The sequence below is a fragment of the Cololabis saira genome, chromosome 7 (genome assembly GCF_033807715.1).
Source record: "Cololabis saira isolate AMF1-May2022 chromosome 7, fColSai1.1, whole genome shotgun sequence".
Classification (NCBI taxonomy): domain Eukaryota; kingdom Metazoa; phylum Chordata; class Actinopteri; order Beloniformes; family Belonidae; genus Cololabis; species Cololabis saira.
The window spans coordinates 13,187,274-13,212,215 of record NC_084593.1 but is presented as its reverse complement, the minus strand read 5'-3'; the positions used below and the strand labels follow the sequence as shown (position 1 = coordinate 13,212,215).

At 41.6% G+C, this 24,942-nt stretch overlaps 1 protein-coding gene across 1 annotated transcript in view; it reads right to left on the bottom strand.

Annotated features, from left to right (window-relative positions):
- Window positions 1–853: 853 nt before the first annotated feature.
- The window catches only part of LOC133446763 (protocadherin-1-like), a 300,040-nt gene continuing 275,951 nt past the window's right edge, over window positions 854–24,942 (bottom strand). Inside the window, exon 5 of the mRNA XM_061724837.1 lies at window positions 854–12,306. Within this exon, the coding sequence (XP_061580821.1) occupies window positions 11,870–12,306 (437 nt within the window). The 3' untranslated portion in view covers window positions 854–11,869. The remainder of the gene's footprint in view (window positions 12,307–24,942) is intronic.

Here is a 24,942-nt window from a genome sequence, read left to right as displayed (position 1 = left end):
GATTTGTTTAGTTTAATCAAGTTTTACTTTGATCTGGGTTTAAGACACTGGGAGATAGTCCTGTAAGCGATATAGATAGTATTGACATTAGTTTGTCAACTTTACGCAGACAACTGTTGACTTTGCGGTTGTTCAGACGAAAAGCCCAAATCTCCTCTACATAGCAATGTTTCTCCAGGAGCAGTTGGACAGGTATGGCTCCATGGATACACGATGATGCATATGAAATGCATTCAGGCAGCTTTGTGGCCCAAGAGACGATCACTGCTGAAAATATTGGATCCACGGTGTGCAGATGAGGAGACGGAATCGCCTTCGGTGGCATGTGGGTGGAAAAAATTACCTCGAAAAACAGAAACAATTATTCCCTAAAAGCAGGGTGGAGGAAATAAATTACCGCGAAAAACAGAAAAGATTATACCTAAAACAGGCTGGACAAAATTACCACAAAAAACAGAAACAATTATTCTTAAATAATTCCGCCCTGCTTTTAAGAATAAAGCAGAGCGGAAAAAATGATCCCAAAAAACAGAAACAATTATCCCGAAAAACAGGGCCAAAAAAATAAAAAATGCCACGAAAAACCCCAAAAAATTATCCCGAAAAACAAAGTTCTTTTTTTTCTTCAAATGAATGCAATACGCTTCCGTAAATCAAAACTTAATTCTTAAAATAAATATATATTTCCTGACTCTTTTACTGGTAAGATTTTTGACTTTTAGAGTGAAATGTAGCAGCGTTACGAATGTAAATAGGCCAAAATTTGAAAATGTACATAACTGTGCAACATGAGACCAATTATCACCTCTGAGACAAACAAGTAGTCTGAGACAATTATTTTTCTTTGACTGGATGTATTTTATTGTAAAGCTATGAGGAAGGAGTAATTACAAGATATTGTTTCTTTGATTCACTCAGCAAAAATAAAAGACCACATTTTTTAAAATTCAAACATGCAGATGCTGAAAAGAGAACAGATGAGGCTCAAGTGAACACATCACCCAACATCCTCCAAAATTAAAGGTAATTAAAACAAAATAAAAGAGAGAAAAAGTCAACTTACGTATAGCGTGGGCCTGGACAAACATGGGAAAAAGAAGAGTGGTGTCTTGGGTGTGTGACTGGAGGCGGCACTCGGCCGTCCTCCGCTCTGAGCCTGACTCTTCAGTCCTACGTTGAATAGAGCCTACGATACTTCAGACGATATAATCCTACAGGTTCAGGGTCAGACTTCTTTTGAGTTTTTTGAATATATATAGTTTCATCTTCATCTTTTAAAAACCTACACTTGCATGTACATAAAACTGTACGAAAAACAAGGCATCACTAGCATTTTTCCTATATAAATATAACCAACCAACATTTAGGCTACAAAGGTGGACTTCCTGTAAAGACGAAAGTGATTCGACAGCTCTATCCCACTGTTTTTCTTTTTCTGATCTAAAAAAAATGTTTAAAAAAAAAACATTTCTCCATCTTTGATGTAGGTAAACTCGTTGATTTCTTTTTACATCTGCTGTAGCTAAAGATCACAGATCACTTAAATATTTCTCACAACCAGTTGCCAGATTACGTAACGTTTAGAGAAAATCAAAGCGTGAGAACCAACCCGTGCACGTTTCACTTTTGTACCAAAAGAACGATTTAACAGCTGTGTTTAGATAATAAGCCTTTAATAAGATGCTATCGGAGAAATCTAATGATTACAAACTGATCAACTTCTACTCCAAAGGTCAATTTCAAACAAATATCCTTGAGCTCAGAAAGCAACATTACAAATATATAAAGGATTATTATTTAGAGATTTCAATTCTTTCATTGTTTTTTTTTTTTAAGATCTGAATGTGACGGATTTATCACATTTTTCTACAGTATTTAAATTAATTTCTCTTTATGAAAAAGAAATAATACCTGTGAAAACCCTTGGGATGATTTAGTTTGCTTCAGCAAGGGCTCAAAGGTAATAATCCACTCTGAGGAAAGCGCTTAAATCGTACAAAACGAATCATTGACGGCATCTCATCCATGTGAGTATCAGTGTTTAGTTTATGTGGGACATTTAAGGCAAACTGTCTCGAGCCCACGCCACGTCAAGTCGCGTCGTAGCGTGTTGTAGCGCGTCATAGCGCGTCATAGCGCGTCATAGCGCGTCATAGCGCGTCGTAACGCGCCGTAGCGCGCCGTAGCGCGTGATAGCGCGGCTCCTGGAGTCTTGAGTCCTGTCCTTTTGGGTTTCTGGATCAACGTCTGTTGTTTTTTTTTTTTTTTCTCATGATGGAGTAAAGAAACAGAAAATACAGATTCTAGCGCATCTGGTTAGAGAGAAATAAAAAAACTGAAAAAGAAAAAAAATGAAAACATAAACAACACTGCGTCTGATTTAAAAAAAAACAACAAAAAAAACAACCCAGCAACGACCACTTATATTCATACAGTATGTCTATAGCAGTGTCGGTTCCATAACATTGATAAAAACAACTCCAACAACAACAAAAATGTCTAATATTTATAAAGTTGCCTTGTTTCATGCTCAGCTGGCGCCTCGTCTTCGGAGACTCCGGCCTCGGTATAATACACAACCAGAACCAGCGACCCGCTCTGGCCGTCTGCACCAGGTTTTTGAAGCAGAGCGCGACTCTCGCCATCGGGGCATCGCTCTGATTTTGCTTTACATTTATGCAAAAATGAGGTTTCAGTCACAGAATCAACATACATAGTAATAACTGAATATGCTGCACGGGGGGACGGGTTCTGGACTTTGCACGTTAATCACCTGCACTACTTCATATATCACCTGTACAACAGTATCTATCGCAAATATTAAACTTGCAGCCAAGGAAAGAAGTTTGTTCTTTCGTCTTTAACAGTAACGTTAAATTAGTCAAGAAGAATTTAATAAAATGTTTGCGTGGGAGAAAAAGAAACTGCTTCTCCTGCATAATTTTATAATTTAAATTTACGTGTCAATACACTCAACCTCTAATATGTACATCCGTTTGGAAATTCAAGTTGCTGGAGAATCTAAGTTGTCTGAACCAAGCAGTCACAGTGGAGGATCGTATCCTGCGATACATCATTTGAGATTTTCACGCAATCAGCCCCCGACGGGGGGTGTTTAAAATACTGAGGGTTGTTCGACTACACGCATCATACATAAAAAGTTATAAACTGTGACATAATCACAAGCACTGGTGTGCGGCCACTTTTGAGCCCAAACTACCAAAATGTGTTCAGTAATCATTAAAAAAACTACTGTTGGTCGTACACGCATGTTTAATTTGCCTAGAGAGATGCATTCGAACCATCAAATTTCGGCCTAATCTGGTCTACTCTCTGAATTGATGTGGCCCAAAGTTCATGGGCCAAACTTGGGTTTTAGTTTGTTCCGTCACTGGATCTGGTGTGGTTGAAAGGTCCGAAGAAAACTGTAGAGAAATGGGACAAATTTGGGCCAAATATTATTTGCTAACTGGGTAGCATTTACAAAATTTCCTGCTTCACAAGATTATTGAATCTTTCTTCTCGGTTTCAAGTCAGAAAGACAGTTTGACGAAGTTGACGTTGAGCAGGAAGATTTCTGGTTTGTAACTCCAGATTTTTCATGGGAAACATCAATGATTCGTACGTCTTTATGGTCAATAGCAGTTTTTGTCCTTTTCAACGAATGGGAAGCTGTTTGTAATGTTTTCATTTTTAGTTCCATTTTTGCTCAAGAACAGGACATATCAAGAACCCTAAAGTAGATATTTTATGTTATTTGGGATTTTGGCTCAAAGATATAAAAAAAAAACATAGCTGAGTGACTTGACAGATGTGTCATTATTTCCCTTCATTCACCGGCTGCTATATCTTTTATTTTTGTGACTGAAACGTCATTATCGGTGCAAACACCCCCCAAAAATACATAACAGTGATTCCACAAGAGGTATAAATTTGGGTCCGGAGAGAAAAGGATGAATTCAACTGAGTGGTGATTCACAGTTCTGTCCCGCCAGACTTGGCGGTGGCAGACTGAGGAGAGGGAAGTGCTGAACACAGTGAAACCGCTGCAAAGGTGCACAGATTCAGAAATACCACACAACGTTCACAAACAGACCACAGAAATGAACATTTGAACACAAAGAGTCCAGATACAGGCTGCACATCCAATCATACTCCCTTAAATGTTCTCTTGTAGAACAAATTGTCTACATAAATGTAAAATAAACCTAATATTTGGGGGGATTTCTAGACTTAAATAAAGCTGTTGCACAAAAGATGTCAGTTGCTTTAAATAGATTATAATCCAGATGCAGTTCTGGATTTGTTTTATAAAAATTTAGAGGAAAAAAGACACTTAAAGCTGCACTGATTTGTTTTTACTTCTCAAACCAATTGGTGAACCAGAAGAAGCAAAGAACCTCATTTGTAACATCCTCACTGAAGCAGCAGACGGCTGAATGGGCCAAACATCATCTCATTTACAAAAAAAAAAAAGGCTCCGCTTGCAGCTGCAATGGTCATTTGTAGTTAAAACGGTCATTTGTGCAACAGTTCGTACGAGAAGAAGTGGGTAATTGCACCTTTTAAGAACCTGACACATCTCCGATGCAGCCTGTATTTCCAGAAACAGGACTTTTCCGGTCCTACATAAAACATGCTGGTCAGTAGTAAACCCATGTTTTCCTCAAAATAAACCAGAGCATTTCCTGCAGATATCTTTATATCTGAGTAATGAATCAGTCATTTTAAAAGTGTTTCAGAAGTGGACTGTAGCTGTGCACTTTGGGCGTTAATAATAAGTCAAGGGTAAAGCCGTGCGTTTCAGGGCTGAAATAGGTCCGGTTTGCAATTACAAACTGCTGATTTTTACGGTTTTTGCATTCTGCTTGTGTAACAGCGTGTTCAGAGATGCACGTTGCCTTTTAGAGGTAAAAATGAATGAATGAATGAATAAATAAATTACTGGTAAATGATGAATATCGGTGTGCGCAAGGATGAACTCCCCTCTCAGGCTTTTTCCATCTTAAATCCATGATTACATATCATTACAAAACTTCAATTTTAGAGGTAAAGCCTTTTCACTGATGCCAGTTTAAATGTTTGAGCGGCTCCAGCTTAGCATTTATGAACAGTTTCCACTCTGAAATCCGTGTCATGGACCCTGAGGGACGTCAGGACGACGTGTTCCTGTCATCGGGGTTCAGGTTCACCATCAGGGAGCAGGAAAAGTTGGACCATTCGAAAGTTCTCAAACTTCCAGTACGAGTCAAACATTTAGAAACCCAAACACATCCGTATTCAAAGAGAAGCTGTTAGAATTATTCTATGTTAGAATAAAACGGATACGCTTGAAACTCAAAGCTGTGACTCTAGGTTCGTCCTACAATTATTAAAAAATAGAGAGGGAGAAAAAGTGAAAGTCTGGACCCCAAATACCAGCCCTTCAAAATAAGAGTATGCATGTTTGACATTCTGGTTTTAATTGTATTCTTTTATTTTTGAAATTAAAGTCTTTATCGGATGTGTCAGTGCTTTCTGCTCCGGGGTGAAAAGAACCGCTCAGATCTTTCTGCTGATGCCCCTCAATGGGGCACAAACGGCAGCGACGGTTAGACAAATTTGACAAATGTGGTAAAAATCTGACTGTTGTTAAAATATAAGAACAACAAAGCTGTCCGAACTCTTTCTGCGTTGTCCTATTTCCTGTAGCACATAAGTGCTTTGTTGTTTTCACAATTACATGTGGCTCAGTAAAGTGAAATGTTTACGTCTTAATGATTACGACGGTATTTTGTCCAGTGTCCGCAGGAGAAATGAGGACGGAGAGTAAACGCTCCAGCGCACACAAAAGCGGCCGTGCTCGTGAATCTAAATGCAAAAAAAACCCTTCAAAGCAAGAAGCCAACCGGTTATTTATGACACAACATGTTCACCGAGCTGCGAAATGTAATCAAGAGATATTTTCAGCTGCTTCCTCTAAGGTTTCTCAACCACTAACAGATTATTAAGGTGGTGTGACGTTGTCAGATGACGCCAACAGCCCTTTTGTACGTCTTCAACAAAGCAACAAAGCAAAGGCTGAGCTTTATTGTATATTTTTAGGCTTTTAATATGCAAAATAATCTCTGCACGTGCACAAAAACACACACCAGCAGTGTCTGAGTGTCGGTCTTGTGGTCTCAGGTTCCTCTGTGAGGTAAACCCAACAGCAAAAGGTTCAGCCCAGGTTTCCTCCGGGTTGCGAGGGGTTGTTTTTCTTTTTCTGGGGTTAATTGGTGCCAAAGAGTTGAGGTTAAACTGATAACGCGTAACCTCCGGCCTCCTACCTCTATCTTTATTTTACGCAGCACACACCTGGGAGTGGGCTGCCCGGCCCGGCGGCGGGGGGGCATCCCAGAAGAGAGTACATTTACCCGGCCATGCTGAAGCTGAAGCCCGCTGAGGCGGAATAAAGGGGGTTTGGACCTCCACGTCGGGCCTGGGAGTAATCAATCAGAGTTTTGAGCATTAAATCACTAGAACTACGGCGGAAAACTCTAAATCTCTGTGGCGCAGAGGGTTGGGCGGCGGCTCAATGGTGGTAGATATATGTGCTTGTGCGAACAGCCAGATGTGTCAACAATGAATCAAACCTCCTTCGGAGATCTGTGGGATCTTTGAATCGAGCTAACGACCTCACACACGGGGAACAAGCGTAGAGGAAACGCTGCAGCAAAAAACACGCAAACAAAATTACATTAAAAAACCCAGAAGCACGCTTGACAATGATGATTTACCTAATAAAAAAAGACAGGACCCCTGCCCAACCCAGAAGATATTAGGCGTCTGGTCACTTGCACGGCTTTGCAGCGTTTCCACGGTGATTACAGACGCTGAACGTTCACGCCAGTCATCAAGACACGACCGCAAACGAAGTAACTGTGATGTTTTAGTATCTCTGAGACGTCACTCAAACAAAGCATAATTAAACTAGTGATGATTATTACTGAAATATCGATACTTCCGATACCAGAACTGTATGCTCTAAAATCGATTCTCAAATTAAAATCAATACTTTTGATACTTCAGTCATTTGTGGTAATGTTTATCATTAACAGTTATCTGGGGGAAAGTATCTAAACTATTCAGATTTTGTCTAAATGACACTCTGCTGGTACTTTTTTTAATTTTTATAATAGTTCTTATTTTTGTTTATTATTCTCTTATTTATTTTAATGGTTTAATTATTTTACTTATGATCTGTTTTTAGTGATGGAAACACCTTTTTAGAGCTAGGCTATATTGTGAATGAGGCCGCTACATCAGTATACTTCTGACTTTAAATAAAATAGTTAAATAAGTGACTCTGGTGTATTTTAGATAGTTTAAGGATATCATTTTTTTTAGATTTACCTGCACATTAGGTGTTTTTGCACAATATATCGGCACCAAATCGGTATTGTCGATACCAGCCTGACTTTTACTCAATATCGGATCGGAAAGGAAATCTGTGGTATCCAACATCACTAAATGAAACTAAATGTATTCTCTCACATGCATTCACCCCCATGTATGTGTGCTTATATTTTATTATATTAGACATTAGCAGAATGGACAGTAGGTGTTTTAATTCCCCCCCTAAAACATCCCAGTACGCTGTCATTGTCGTATTTTGGACCTCTTTAGTTACAGTCATCCACAACGCCGGGAAACCCTCCACCACATCAGCTATGAGGGCATGTTCCTGCCTTTCACTCAGGAGGCATCTGAGGAGCCCAGACGGCACTTAGGCTGGAGGTCTGAATGGCTCATTTCAATTTACGGCCTACAACCAATTTCTTTGATGAGGTGCTCACATTATCATTTAAAAGGCCCCTAACATCTGATATCTGCATTTACAGCGGTGGACACCCGGGGTGGGCCCGGCTCCACGGCCAGGTACGATGGCCTCCTCCAGACTGGCAGTGATTTCTGGTCGGCAGCTGGCTTTATCCTTCAAAATGCATTTTTTTCTGCTCATAAAAGGGAAACGAAATTCAGTTATTGCATCATTTATTGTTCTGGTCCTTGACCTGCTCGTATTCCGACTTCAGCCTCTTCATTTTACATGCGGCAATGAAGCTGAGCGCTGCGAGTTATAGCCTTGCTTTGCCATCTTCCAATGAAATATCTTCATAAATGGATTTATTTCTATAACTGCCCTTTAATTCGTCCTGAAGAGCCCGTTCTTCCCGAACCGTTGAATCCTCCACCCTACAGAGGAAACTGAGAGCATAGAAGATGCTCGCCTGTCCACCTGTGGACACTTGAGGGTTTTTCCAGAACCACAAACCCGTCTTGCTGCCTTCTCTTATGAAACTCAAAGTCTTTAGTTGTTCAAGTTTCTGCAGCAACATTTCCGCGCAGAATTCCTTGAAACCACCTGGAGATACTTCCTCGGCCCTAATGCGGCCTTTTGTACTCGTGAAATCGTGATTTAGAGATCGAAAATGTACCTTTACTTGCTCTGACCTACTTAGTTCTGCATCTCTTTGAGGTGTTTAATAGTTTTAGAGGTTGTATGATGGCAGTCTACAGGGGGAAATGCTTCATCACAAGCTCCTCTTTCATCTGAATAGATTGAAATATTTTTACCACTCCACTCACGCCTTCACTCCAGAGGACAGGCTTGATTAGTGTGGGACCCAAGTGAAATGATGTCACCTCTGCGGGTGATTTTTTCCTTTTTTTTTGCTTTGTTTTAAGCGCAAGCCTCTAAGAGAGGAACCGATGGTTCAGGTTTCTTTTTTCCTTTCATCCATCCATCCTTCCGGCCTCAGCAGGTGGTCAATACTTTTCAGGTGCATTGCCACATTACTCTTAGCAGCCGTTAACACGAGGCCCGGGATGCAAGAACTTCTAAACCAGCGCAAATTATGAGTGTTGGTGTGCGCGGCCTGGGGTTGTGTGTAGTTTCTCCGCGGTTAGTGGACTGAAACCTGCACAGGTGCCATTAATTCTGCATTTCTTTGTGGCTGCAGGTCCACAGCACCTCTCCCACAGGTTTAATCGACAGGTTTAATAAATACTCCTGCTCAACACAACCCCGTTTGGCCACATGCTAAGGATATAAAGAGGTGGGAAATGGCTCAAACACATCCCCGAGCAACGCTCACCAAAGTCACCGCTAGTGTTGTTTCTGTCAGCCTGTTTCTATTTTAGTTTTAGTCTGGTCTTTGGGTCAAGCTATCATTTTAGTTTTTATTAGTTTTAGTCACGTTCATTCTCCTTTTAGTCGTGTCAAGTTTCAGTCGACTAAAAGTCTGAGCATGTTAGTCTTATTTTAGTCAGAATTGTCCAGGACCATTTTAGTCTAGTTTTAGTCAAAGATAGTATTTAGCCAAACCCATTTTACAATTCAAACAAGGTTATCTTATTATTATATTATTGTTACCTTATAGACTCAAGAATACATTCATTCCAGATACAGAAGACTCTAATTTGAGTTTACAACATATTTATTTTTCTGCATTTCTTCCGTTTTTGTCTTTTTCGACGACACATTGGGTTTTCTTTTCCACGTCTATGTAGGAAAGTGGATCCAAAGATGGATATTCTTCTTCTTCTCCAGCCCCAGAGCAGATCCCCGCGTTTCTCTATGTAACTTTGTTTTTAATTGACGTGAACCTAGAGCTCTGCGTTAACGGCATCAGCCTCTAACTCTGCAGCTGCATCTTCTGGATCTGATTCCCCGCTGCAGCGACTGGGATTGAGGACTAACGTCACCCAGCAGAACTAAACCAGAGGAAACTACTGAAAACATGGACATTAAACCAGAGAAACTACTGAAAACATGGACATTAAACCAGAGGAAACTACTGAAAACATGGATGTTAAGGATCTTTGGGAGAACATTTCGCCTGGTTTTGGTCAACGAAAATGAAGACACATTTTATCAGAGTTTTTATTTTGTAATCTACATTTTAGTCTCGTTTTTATTCATCTACGATATTGAATTATATATTTCACTATAGCATTTTCGTTGTGTCTCGTCTCGTTTTCCTCAGGTGATAAAGGTTCGTTGACGACGATATTTAGTCATAATTTTTGTTGACGAAAGCAACTTTAGTCACAACAAGCAAACGTGAGAACGGACCTATCGAGCATCAGATGAACCGTACACCTTTAAGTCTCCGTGGAAACCTCTGAAGAGCCTCACATGCATCCAACCGTCGCTACATCGGTACCAAGCTGGACTTTCCAGCTCAGATTCAGTCACACGACGGAGTTCTATTCAAAACGTTCCTGCTCTCCTGAGGACGAACCGTTCAGATTTCTGTCAGAAAACTAATTTTGAAATTTGAGGCTTGTAATTAGCTAATGGTAACATTTATCAAGACTCTGGGCGCTGAGTTGTTTTTATGATTATTATCTTGAGTGGAAAATAATCCAAAGTTGTAGTCCTTCTAAACATTTAAAATATGAATATAAAAGAGAGACTTTTATCTGAAAATGTTTTCATGGATAGTTTTGTGTAAGGATGAAGTTAAGAGCCTCACATGCATCCAACTGTCACGACATCGGTACCAAGCTGGACTCTCCTCCTCGGATTCAGTTTTATTCACAACGTTCCTGCTCTCCTGAGGACGAACCTTTCAGATTTCAGATTTCTGTCAGGGAACAAATTTAGAAATTTGAGCCTCAAAGAAGACTTGGTGGACTGTGAGCGCTGAGTTGTTTTTATATTTTCTTGAGTGGATGTAATTCAAAGCTGCAGTCCTTCTAAACTTTTAAAATATAAATATAAAAGAGAAACTTTTATCTGAAAAAGTTTTCTGTAAGGGTGAAGTTAACCTTCGTTGTTCGGTCTAGCCCATCATGGTGTACTACTGACAACAGCATGAGTAATCGGTACATAGATTATGATCCACTGAATGAAACCCAAAGAACATCAAACTTCTTTTCAGCCTGACTAAGTTGGTTTTCCTCGGACGCTTCCAACCCTTGTAAACTCAAACTCCAGCATGTTGTAAAGCCGTAGAGCAAAAAAAGAGCAAAACGAAAAGTTTCATGTTCTTAATTCGGCACCGTCGGTGACGCTCAAGAGTCCAGATTCCTGCAGCGCGGCAAGCGGGTGCTGGGACGTCATCCCGTCTCATCATGCCAAGGTGAAGGTCCGGAGATGACGCAACAGTCACGGATCCACGTCCTCTGAGCCGCACCAGTTCCCTCGGTCACTGTTTGTAGTATTTACAGCTCTGTACACTGAAGAAATACCTCTCCACGGTGAAGGGGGGGGGGTGTAAAAGATCAACTCCAGAGATTAGAAAACGAGTGCGTTGGTGAAAACGTCTTAAGTTAGCTGTTCTAGAAAACACACCTGGTTGATTTTGATTCCTGCCTCCGGAGTCGACAGGAGAAAAAACAAAAAAGTAAAGAAAACAAAATTACAGTTGAACAAAAACTGAGGATAGATAGCAATACACAGTATACTTAAGTAGGATTTACAAGAAGTTTGTTCCCTTCTCCCCCCGAAGGTGTTTTTTTTTTTGTTTTTTCTTTTTCTGGTCCAACACACCGACACAGCCGAAAGCAACGCACAAAGGTTCAACTCAAATACATGAGCAGCTAAATAGTTTCCCATAAATCATCACAACGATGAGGTGTAGTTTACATTCCTTCTGCAGCAGCACAAACTGTGTATATTCTTCAATTTAAATTTTACATTTGATTGGTTTTCTCGAGGGGTTGGGGGGGCGGTGGGGAAGGCGGGGGTCTAAAGCCTTGTTTGGTGATGCAGTTATAAAAAGGAGGAAGGGGAAGTCGGTGCTGCGGCACAACGAGTTATAGGCACAGGGGGCGCTGTGGGGGGGGGGACGAGTGGCGGTGAGCAGAGACGTTTGGGGGGGGGACTTGGGGAGCCGTGGCCTCACAGGTAGATCTCCCTCTTGGAGGTCTGGCCGGTCGGGGTGGTGGCGGAGTGGTACTCCGCCGCCTGGCTCAGCGGGATCTCCTCCAGCCCACAGTCTTTCCCGGACGAGCCCCCGCTCCCCGGGTAGGCACTGCTGTAGGGGGTCATGAACCTCATGTTGGCCACTTTGGAGCTGCCGCTGCTGCCGCCGGCGCCGCCTCCGCCCGGACCGCGCTCCTCCATCACCATGGGCTTGGGGCTGCCGTTGGCCATCAGCTGCTCCTGGCCGTCCATCTCCTGGTAAGGCACGAAGGTGGAGAGCTGGGGGGCGATCTTGGACACCTTGTGGTTGGGGGAAGGCTGTCCGGGCATCCAGCACGAGTCCGAGTGGCCGAACTCGGTGCACTCGCGGGTGCAGTTACCAGTCATTGCCACGTCGGGGAGGGACCTGAGGTCTGCAGAGAGACAAAAAAAAAAAGACAAGAGATGAGTTACCTGGAAGCAACAGGGTAAGAGATTGCAATGTTGTTATTTCCTGTTAATGAACCTAGATTTTACAACTGCGTTAATTTGTTTCTCCATTTTAAAGTTAGAGCCCAAAATCACACCAAGGTTTTTGGCCGTATCTTTCACATGTGGTTCCAGGGATCCTGGATCTACACGAGTCACAGGCAGCACTGGGACGAAAAGCTAGGACCTCTCGTCTTTGACTACTACTGTGTTTTCCGGACTATAAATCACGTTTTTTTTCATAGTTTGGCGGGGTGCGACTTTATACTCTGGAGCGACTTATGTGTGAAATTATTAACACATTATTACCGGTATATCATTTCACATGAATACAATTATTATATATATATTATATTTCACAATTATTTTCACACTAAACCGCAAGAGGGCGCTCTAGGAAGCGCCACATCTTCTACCTCCGAAGTTAGCGGAGTTAAAAGTTAAAAGTGACACAGAGGATGAAGATTTCATTGGATTTTAGTTATTTGGAGTGACACGGAAGGTTTGGTAAACTTCTTAGCACGTTATTTATGCTTAATATGTTATGTAAACATACCAGGCACATTTTCAGTTTTGTCATGTAACGCAAGCATTCCGTACAATTATTCAGCCTGTTGTTGCCTCTATTCTATTTTTATTTTAAATTGCCTTTCAAGATGACATGTCTGTTCTTGGTGTTGGATTTTATAAAATAAATTTCCCCCAAAAATGCGACTTATACTCCAGTGCGACTAATATATGTTTTTTCCTTCTTTATTATGCATTTCATGGGTGGTGTGACTTGTAGTCCGGAAAATACGGTACTTTCTCTGGTGCTACTGTGAGTAACTTTAATGTTTTTTTTGGCCAGGATATCCTCTTTAACTCAGAAATGTAATACATTTGAGCGATTCGTGTTCACATTTCATAACAAAATGTCCAAATTAGGTATATACTGTCCCAGTTACACTGTACATTAAAACACTAAAACACATTAAAAGTTCATGTTTTAAATACGTCACAATTGGATTATAGTAATTCCTTATTTTAGACTTTCTCAAAGTGACTCCAACGTCTCAACGTCGGACTTGGTCACATTTGTCCAATCTTAGCTTCCTTTCAAATCCTGGGTTGAACTGAAAACTGCAGGATTACTTAGTTTCAACATGTTGAATATGACATGGAGATGTGTAGTTTATCCATATTTGATTGGATATGGTTAATGTCAACTATAGAGTAGAGACCATTGGAAATGGTCTCTACTCTATAGCAGTTCCGGAGTTATAATATTCAATTCAGCAGCACACAACAGTCATGTGGAAGCAAACAATTATGGAAGCATAATATGGCTTTAAGTGGTATTTCAAATTAATATATTTGAAATAATGTATAACATATGACATAGATTTGATCCATATTCCAGAATTTTAATATCCAAGGAGAAATATTGGGATTCTTGCCCTTTTTGCCCCGTATAACTGATATAGGCTACAAATGCAATTGTTCAACTCAAATCAGAGTGCCATTAAATTTAAATATAATTGCATTATATTGATATTTTGTATATGACAAGGAGATCTATAATTAATCCACATTTGATATTTTCTAGCAGTTCCAGAGTCAAGATATGGCTTTGAGGGATATACTGTATGCAATCAATATATTACACATCAATATATGTCCAGAAATTCAATTGACCTAATCAGTAATCTGCAAAAATATTGTGATTAGATATAATCCAATGTCATATAACACATAAATGACACAATTTAAAATGCATCCTGTATCCTCATACAGTTTTTTGTCTTCATGTCGCATACTGGGTTAATATTTATTAATATTATTTACCAGATATGGTGCATATCAACAAAACTCAGGATATGCATCAGATATGTCGGTATTTTAGACAATCTAAAAAAATGGATATTTGTGATTCTTGCTCTTTTCGCAAAGTGACAAGTAGGATGGGAGCTGGAGCCGTCGGTTATAGGACCGGCTCCCAGTTTATGTTCAGGAGGCAGACGCCCTCTCTACCTTTAAGACTGGCTTTAATCATTTTGTATTGATGAAGCTTCGAGTTAGAGCCGGCCGGGGTCCCCTCAACCATCCCTTCAGTGATGCTGTTTATATAAACTTGTTCATGTAAAGATCAGTACATGTGCTACAAAGTCAAAACTTGACTTTTTGTTACAATTGTTGTCAGCTTTACAGCCTGTGTCTTTATTGTATTGATTCTTTTGTTGTATGCTGAGTTTCTTGCATGGATGCCTCTGTGATGTTCATCGATAGCACTACAACATCTGCCATGATATCCAACAGATGGGTTAAAGTTGAACGTAAAAGAACCTGACAGGAGACAGATAAAGGTTTCCCGTCGCTAATATTGCCATTTCTGCGTGCAAAGATCTAATAAATGTTGCTTTTGTTCCATAAAAAAAAAGGAATAAAGCGAGTGCAGAGCCACAGTTCAGCTTGGAGAGACGCTGATTAAAACTGTCATCCCTTTATGTACACACGGCACTCTACCCATTTGAAGGAAATCAATTAAAGCTCAGAGTGTATTTTTAAAGTCACTAATAGTTCAGAAAATGCCAGGAACCTCGCCTAATTTGCTGCCGAAAGATGAAAGCCGCGTTTTAAATGGTGTTTGCTGAGCGTGAAACAGGATCAGCTGCGTTCGAGAAAGAAAAAATACACTCAGGTTTGTTAAAACGTTAATAACGTTGCACAAGCAGCTCATTAAGGCAAACATCACATAGTAGCTGCTTTTTTATTTACTTGCAGAAAATGACGATTAGAGATGATGGATAAAAGGGGAAAAAAAATTGATTTTGCTGCAATGTATACAGTTAAATTGCAATAATTAAGCTGTCCTTCTGCATTATCTTTCCTTTCTGTTCAGATTGTCTGTGCTTATTACCCCCGAGCCTCGGAGAAACACAGACAGCCAGACAGACAGCGGCACTGGGTTCACATAAAAAGGAATAAAAAAAATAAAAAATCACAGCTCAGAATGGAAAAAGGTCAGAGATGGAAGCAGAAATATCAATGTGTATGCAGACAGTAACCTTTCTTCTGTGCGTGACATTAGATCACTCTTTTGATACTGGAGGCTGGAGGATTGAAAGTGGGGGTGTGAGGATGGGGGCGGGGGGGCTTATTTCTCAAAATGCCCTTAGCTTCATGCATAATTGAAACTCATTGCCTCCTTTCGGCAAAAGCAGCTACAGTCGGCTTTTCTGTCTGTTTGTGGGTCGATGCTTATTCTCTGAACCCGGCGACTGCTGAGTAGCGGCTGCACCCCCCCCCCCCACTCATTCTCACGGCCGCTGCTGTGGAGTTTAGTTTTTAAGCACTTCCCATGCAAAAAAGCGAGGGGCTTGCAAAACGTTAAGTCATGTGCAAGTGAGTGATTAGTGAATGGTTTCGCCTCGTGCACGTGCTGCCTCAAACTTTAAGACGATCCACTTGGCAGCCGAGCTCGGCTGGACCTCCGCCTGCAGGAAAGCCTTCACACGTGGCCTGGAGTCTGCATTTTTCTGTTGTTTCCAGTAGCAACAGCTCAACCGTGGCCCGCCTCCTCCTGTGTAAACCGAGGAAAATATGTCTTCAGATGGGGAGGATAAACACGACCTCTCCAACTACCCCATGTCACCTGGAATCGACCTCCTGATACAGGTAATGGTACTAATCCAGTTTATGATAACCTTTGTTCACTGAGGGTGACCATGCGGGCCGATACAGCGGCTACTGTACCGGGACTCCACTGATCCCCCCGTTAGTAATAAATGTGGAAGACGAGCTGCAACCTTAACCCCAATAAGATCATATTTGGAGTAAAAGAGTCGCTTATGGAGCTTTTCCACTAGTACCTACTCAGCCCAACTCGACTCGACTCGCCTCGGTTTGGTTCCTTTCCACTAGGGGTCTAACGTGCCGAGTAGATACTTTCCTGTAACTACTCTGCCGAGGTTCTAAGCGGCTGAGTCGGTCAGGATGTGAAATCAGCGAAAGAGCGACTCTGACGGCTTCTTGTTCATTTTATCCGACAGACAATGGCAGCAAAAGTCTGTTTGGTGATCCAACTCTGAGGTGCAGATGTTCATAAACCTGGTGGCTGAGGAGAGAATAAAAAAGGGATTTAGACGGGCGATAAGGAACGACCAGATCTACCAGGAGCTCTGTCACTTCATAGCTGCTCGCGGCTCCCAATGGACTTTTCCGCAGCGCCGAGACAAACCAACAAAAAAAAAAAAAGCGTAGCCGCTTGAAGCTTCTCTCAATCTCAACTTGATATCGAACACAAGCCACAGACCCAGCAGCACATATATCATCTCCTCCAGGTTCTACATCTTTAGTGTTGTTGTCTTCTTCGTTTAGATCACACAATCAAATACATCACAGCAGCTTCGCTCCAACCCACCAACTTCTCCAGATGCTGAATTGTTATGGAAAAGAAACCAGACCGAGTTGAGTCGAGCTGAGCTGACTAGAACCGAGTAGGTGCTAGTGGAAAAGCGCCATTAGAGGTGTGGGCCCAGTTGCACTGCAGATCAGGTCGTTGGTGGTAAAGTGCAGCTAAATGACGCTGGACCATCATTTTCTGGTGTTACTGAAGTGGATGCTACAAATATAAACCTCATAATATAAAGACCTGTTCAACTTCTTACGGCATTTTACGACACCAAATGGCTGACACGTAGCACACAGCAGTTGGAGGGTGGCAGAAAGTACATGATGAAGGTTTTTTCTTGCAAAATCAGGTACGAGACACTGATGAAACATGTACTTTTACTGTGGAATAATTACTATATTACTGTGTTTCACATGGCTCCTCTTATGTGACACCAAGCTTTTATGTATGCAGATGATTACTGGTTCTACATCAAAAATTGTCCATTGGTTGCTTTACTTTCACTGAAAACAGCGGCTCGACTAAAAGTGCTTCTTGGCATGGAAAGAAAGTCGATTGAATTTCGGTCGTCTGATCTGGAGGCTTTATTCTGTTGGGAATTATGTTTTCTTAGAGCTGATGGGTACCTCTTTGCTTAGACACCGAATCTCTACACAATGAGCTTCGGGAGCTGCGTGCTGGCCTGCGGTCCCCACCCCTGGTCATCCCGTTGCTGGCCCCCCCTTCTCCCCCCTTTTCTCTCTTTTGTCCTGCAGGTGGTCGTGGGTGGCTTGTAGCTTGCATTACGGAGCACAAGTCTTTTCCTGACCCTGCACCCCAACCTGGGACTTGCTGATTGGGCCGGAGCTTCGGGAGCTGCGTGCTGGCCTGCGGTCCCCACCCCCGGTCATCCCGTTGCTGCTTCCACCTGCCTGCTGTGCTGTTGCCGTCCCTGACCCACCAGTCTGGCCCTCGGCAGGAGGGTCCCCCCTGATGAGCCTGGTCCTGCTTAAGGTTTCTTCCCTCCTAAAGGGGAGTTTTTCCTTGCCACTGTTTGGCTTAAGGTTTTTCTCCCACTAGGGGAGTTTTTACCTGCCATTGTTTATGTAATAACTGCTCGGGGGTCATGTTCTGGGTATGGGTCTCTGTAAAGCGTCTAGAGACAACTCTGTTGTATTAGACGCTATATAAATAAAATTGAATTGAATTGAATTGAACAATGAGATGAATACCAGGTGGAACAAATGATCAGAGTCTCAGATTGAAAAAAAGCCCCCATGTAATAACCACAACATGTTGGAAGGGCTGTGCAGTTCCTCCAAAGCATGAAAAAGCGTCATCCTGACCTCTTGACTTTCTGTTTTCTGTACCTGCAGAAGCAGTTGGGGATGTTTTTCGAGGAAGTCTCACCACTTTGTCTGCTGGTAGTTGTCACTTAAGAGCTTTGCGATAAGGATTGAGGCGCTTTTCTCATCTTTGAAAGGAGGCTCATGAATCTGAGATGAAACCAACGGAAAGGTCATCCTCCGTGACTCCAGTCATATAATCATGTGAACAAACCCACTCCATCTCATAGAAATGAGACATCAATGGCACGTCTGGAGGAAAAGAAACTTGCATCAAGTGCAAGGCTTCTGGGGTTTGAATTTTCTTTCCAAATATCTATGTAATTTTGGTTAAATTTAAGATTTTATACCAAAATTGTATTTAGGAAAATATATCGTTTGGGCAACATGATTTTACGTGAAAAACCGATAACTATATAGATAATTGAACCTTAACTGTACAGCCTGTGTGTCTGCAGGAGCAAATATATCCCATATTCATGCAAAACTGCCAAATGTCATCAACAACATACGTTTAGTGGCATATTAAGATCCATCTTACGTTCTTGAGCCTCAAATACATAATTTTTCCTACTTCTGACATCTGCGTACAGCGTCTACAGACAAACATCGGAAAAAGAGCACTTTCACAATAAAAGCCCGCTTGCTATTTGAGCTTTTATCCTCTTAAAGCAAGTATTCATTAATGTATGTATCAAAAACATACTTGTTACGGTAAGTGATTGGCAAGAGAGGTGGCCAATCGGATGGCAGCCAAGTATTCGGGTCCTCTGCGCAGCAATCTGCAGGTTCTAATCAAACAATCTCACACTGAGCGGATGGAGGTCGTGTTCATCCTAATTAAGCACAGGAACTAATGAGGTTCGGTTGGAGATGGACCTAATTGGAGAGCCGGATGCTGGGAAGAGTTGGGGTAGTTGGACTGGGGCGAAGCCAAGATGTGAGAATATTAATAATCCCGGGCCAAGGAGGCGCTCCGACTGCAGTGGTCTGACATGAACAGGTTCTCTAAGCCAAGATCTGCACAAGATCTTCATCACAGATGTTCAGGAAGATGATCCGATACTGCTGACTCGACTGTTTTTAATTCCAGCGAGTCTCATTAGTGATGGATCCAAAGCGCTAACATTGCTACCTGGAAACTTTGCGACCTCCTCAATAAAACAGCGTGAGTTGAACCTCAGACTGTGTGGTTGCGGCAGCAGCTGGGATTCGGTGCACGGAGTAACCCTCTGAAGACCTCCTTGCATGAGAATGTTAGACATGAAAGCGTGATCACACTGGGACAGAGAAATGTCACCGTGGCACACATGAAAGCGGGCCCCCTCTCACATGCGAGTCGTCCGCGGGGATTTTAAGGTCTAGTCTTTTCTTCAAAACAAACGATCTTGACCCAGAATGGCTAAACGTTCATGAAATAAACTGAACGCATATTACCCAGAGGATTAACTCCGCTCATATTTCTGACCTCATTCCTTTGAGTTTTCACATGAAAACCTTTGCTATGCTATTGGCTCTGCAACTCCCCAACGTCTAAACAGATTGTGAGTTTATAAAGTCACAATTTCTTTTTTCTTTTCTTGCTAATTTCCGAGTTATTAACGTCAGAGATTCTGAATTTCCTCTTCCACATTTGCAAGTTTATGAAGCCACAGTTTCTGACTCGTCTCCTGCAAATTTGAATTAATTTCAAGTCAAAAATACAGATTTTTTCTAATTTATGTATATATATTAACTCAATCAACTCAAAAATAAACTGTAAACTGGTTGCGTGCATGTGTTGGCTATTTTAAATTGTTTAATCAATTCTTTGTTTTATTTTGTGTTGTGTGAAAGTGTTTTTGTATGCTATGGTATTTATTTGTTTGTTTTTTAGCGCTGACTGATGTTACTTTTAATTTCGTTGTTATATAACAATGACTAATAAAGATCTAATCTAATCCTATAATGCCAACGTAGATTTCTGAAACCAACCCAATGATAGCCAATAACCCAATAATCAAAAAAGAAAAAAAAAGTTTTTACAAACCAAAACATTATGAAGAAAATGTAATAAAAACACATACACTTTCATAACATATTCATAATGATGCTTATTGAAAAATTGCTAAATACACACTTGCAAGTCTTTTTCATTTCAACATATAATCAACATTTTTTGGGGTGTTTTATTCTATATTATCAGGCATTAAAGGGTTACATTGAATTTACACCCTCCTGTTCTTCACAGGGCCCCCCAAAAAGCTAGAGACGGCCCTGTTGGCTGTATAAAGCCGGGGGCCTTTATGACTACAGCACTCGTTAATCAGTCTTGGACATATTGGGAGGTTTGTTTGTTTCTTTGTTTTATCTAGGATTCCCATTAGCATTAGCAACAGCATTAGCTATTCTTCCTGGGGTCCGACATACACACAACACACAAATTAACACTTAATACATAACAGACATACAATATACATGACAAACAAAACAATAATAGACACAACTCCCTTAGTCACAAACAACACAGAGGATAATTAAATCACCATCACCTTATCTTTCACCTTTATTGTGATATGGTTTACACTACCTGTAATTCTAGAATAGAATAGAATACTTTATTGTCAATGTACCTGGGTGAGATTGAGAGCAGCATCACCTCTCCAGTGCAAGACAAATAAGAAACAATAGTGCAAACAATAAGAAATATAAATAATATAAAAAATATAAAAAAGGTGAAGGTGCATTTGAATAGTGAAGACCTGATATTCTATTTACAGATGATAGTATATAGTTACACATGTAGTGGAATTTTTTCAAACTTCATTCTGTTCCTTCCAAATGTCAAATCATAATTCATTAAATTTTAAAAGATATTGTTTCAACTGAATCTTAAACCAATCTTTGCTGCCTACATGAGAAATATGAACTGGTATAGAGTTCCAGCCAAGCATGGCTCTGTAAAAAAAAGGTTCTCTGTATCATACCTGTTCTCACCCTCGGTAGTATGAACCTCCTTTCTTATGTCATTCTTGTACTGTAACCATGGTGAGCACAATGATGGTGAGAGGTTAAGAACCAATAAGGACGTCTAGGACCTGGACGACTGAGATTCTACACCAACATATAAAAACAGCGATGCCTTGCCATCCATCCACCCCAGAACACTCACACAACGTTTAAAACAGCTCCCTGAAGCAGCGGGAGTCACTACTGGTATGAAGTTTGGAAAGTTCTGGGGTGAGCCCCGGAGGAGAGAGAGCTATCTCCTGCCCTCTCAACACAGCCATCGGCGAGGCTGGACGGCAGCGCTGTCACAGGTCCGTAACGCCGGATTCAAGGTTGCTGCTATTAGTCAAGGCTTTTTAAAATGGAGTAACCCCGGTGAATATTTTTCCTCGTGAAGTCCTTATCTGCACTCCTGAGTTTCAGTTAACCTGGGGGACCCTGGCGCACCCCGTCGGCCTCTCTCTCTGCATAATACACTCTGCTACCTTGGTCACCATTTTACAGTCAAACTAATTAGATTTCAGAGTCCCCCCGCTTGGGAAGATGTCAGCGGTATGACATAGAAATAATTTCCAGATGAGTATCTGACATTTTACGCTGTGGACTAGAGTAAAGAGCCTCGGCCGATAGGCTCCCTCTTCCTCCCTCTCTGCCTCCTGCTCTTATTCCTCTTTTCCACTCCATCACTTCAGTTCCAGAGATATGCTAAATCCGAGCGCGGCGCCTCCGCCCGTTCAGTCCGAGGTGATAAATGGAAGCAAATGTACACAAAAAGAGAGCTTGTGTTTTTTTCTTGCCTCTGCTTGAAGTGTTAATGTGTTTAATTACTTTGAAGCTGTGGTTTTGTGGATGTGTGTGTGTGTGTGTATGTGTCGTAGCGAACCTGCAAGAAAACCTTCAATTATTGCCTTTTCTTCGCCTATGACAATGGCTCCAATTTATCTTACAGGAACAATGGAGGAGTGAGAGGAGGTGCAGCTCCTCTGAACACTCGAAGACGCTCAGCAGAAAGAGGAAGACGTGTTACAGCTTCCCCGCTGCAATCACTTGTGATGCCAGCAGCCCACACACCTTAAACACTTAAACGCTGCTCACTGAGTTCAACTCCCTCCCTGGAGGCTTCCACCACGAAGCTGCAGCCCAACCAGACCGTCTCGTGTTTTGATGCTAGCACAGTGCACCAAACTTAACCAATGAAACTTTTAAATGTGTGATGTGCAAAGGTGATAAATGAGTCATGGAACAGTCTGCCTTCTAGGCCTTGGGAATTGTTGTTTATGTGGCGCTGGTTCATAAACAAGACGAGCCAGATGTTTGCCTCCAGATCTCTTACAGCCGGGCTGTCAGGAAAGCTCAATGTGTTGGTTGAACCTTGTGGAAAATCTTTCAGGGTTATGATACAAACTGATGTTACTGAGATTCTTAACATTCAAAGAGACGGTGGAAATTATTCATAAGCTTGCTAAAACGTTGTCATGTGCAAGAAGGCAGTTCAGCAGTGACATCATGACTGAGCGTACAGTACGTATCGAAGGCAGTCTTCGAATCCCAGAACCCTAAACCCTTCAGTCCCATTATGGTCCAGATGGGACGAACTTGTCAAGCAAGGTCAATGACAAGGTCAATCAGATGTGTTGCTGTGTGCCGACATGTTCAGGTGGAAGACCGGTGTTATGAGTCTGCTTGCTTCATTTGAACTCAGGTCTCCTCAAGGTGATTTATTTCAGTTGAAAATGCTCTCCAGTGGTGTCCCTCAAGGCTCAGTGCTGGGACCCGTCTTGTAGATTAGCAAACTTAGTTGATTGTTTGGATGCCATCAAAAAATGGATTGCCAAACATTCAGAACTGACACCTGTCTTTGCCCCGGATAAAAAAATAAAAGGTGTTGTTCGACGCATCACTCTCCTGGGAGAGACATTCAAGAAAATTGACCAACAATTGCTTTTATCATCTAAGGAACATTTCAAAACTAAATATTATTGTTTTACGCACTGATTTGGAGATTATTTTACATTTTCTATTTCTTCTAGACTTTTCAGGACCAAGCCCCAAAATACATGTGTGATCTTTTAACCTGATCGGAACCTTTTATCTGTTACAAGAACACATTAAACTCAGTTTGGCTCCATTTCTCCTCGACTCTGGAAGTCTCCGCCTCCTTTTCCGGGTGAGGCCAATAGTGTTGACTCTTAAAAAACATGTACACGTCTTTTATTGTTGTTTTATATCCATCTTAGCCTCTGTGTTTTAACTAATTTCATTTTAGTTTACTCTGCATTTTATTGTAAAGCCCTTTTTGATTTTATCTGTGAAAAGAGTTTTAGAAATAAATATTGACTGATTTTTTTATTCCAAATAAAGTGCAAACCCACTTAAATCGATCACTTTGAGTGTTAGCAGACTGCTGTGCTGCTGAGACTTGCGGTCTTGTAATGAGGAGTCTTGAAGTCATTGCGGTGTTCACACACTGTGACTGATTATAGTTGAGGGAGAAATCACAATATGACCTGACAACTCAGTCACCTCACAAAATCTGACAATGACTCAATAACCCAGCTACTGTCTGGTCTCCAAACCATTTTGTCTAAAGAAACACGATGCATATTATATGTCTGTGGTCTATTTCTATGCCAGAAGACCAAAAGAGATCACTTTGCACAAATTCACATTCTGGATGGGTAGCACACCTCTGCCACGTGCTCTGTTTATAACCCCGTGTTATTGGCCTCCTCTGACACTCCTTCCACCCAGAACTACGAGGGCTGAGTACCTGCCCAGCACAGCATCATTACATTACACTCATATTACTCCTATAAGACATTATTTATTGTTAAGCAGCACGGAGCGTATATTCTTACCCAGAATAACAACGGTAAAGCTCTTTATTAGTGTTTCTGGGTGGGGTGTTTTTTCATGGAAAAAGGCACAAAACCCAGCAGTGATGCAAACACACACTGCTGTAAACCTGAATCTGTATTCAGCGTCACACACACCGCCTCTGTTCACTGATGCTTGTACAACACACACACGGGCCCTGTCTTTGGTGTTCTCTCCCTCGGAGTCTGAGCGTGATCGTACTGTATCAGTGTGTGCCGTACACCTTGTTCCCATAAAGATTTTACAATCATCAGCTATTCTACAACTACCTCCTGACCTTCCCCCTGAATGCAGCAGTGTCGGTAACAATAGCGCCGTCTGTTCATATCCAACCCTCCTGGATAATGTGCTTCTATCTGCTATAAATGGACATATGAGTTGTCAATTTGGTCGTGTATAGTTGTCCTGGAAATGTGCAAATGTGGTGTTTGATGTTTGGTGTCGCCTGTGTCAGAGATCACATCCACATGTTTCAGAGTTGACCAGTTCAGCATTCTCATATTTTGAAGAAAACCATCAGACTGAGCAGTAAGATAGCCCTTTTCCACCAAACCGGTTCCAGAGCTGGTTCTGGTTCACAACTCGTTCAACTAGTGAATGGCTGAGAACCAGTTTGTTTTTTCCATAGCGCGGGTGCTAAGGGGAGCCACGTCATTACGTCGCTGCAAACGTTAGTCACGTCACTGCGTTTGCGTGAAAAGTTGAAGCACCAAGAAGTCCTCATAGCTCCTCCGTGGACACATCTCTAAAAGACAGGTTGTCTCCTCCTCAGACCACTGCTGCTTTCTGCATCCAGATTAATTCTTATCTGAAAATGTCTCTGTCTCCCAGTCTTTCTATTGCCGTTGGTCTTAATAACCCCTCCGCTCCGCTTACGTAAGCGGTTCTTTCCTCTAGACCAGCAAACAGTTTGGTGCTACTTTGGAACCACCTTTTCTGGCCTTGAGCCAGGTCTTTGTCAGTGGAAACAGAAAGCCGGTTCCAAACTCAGCACTAGG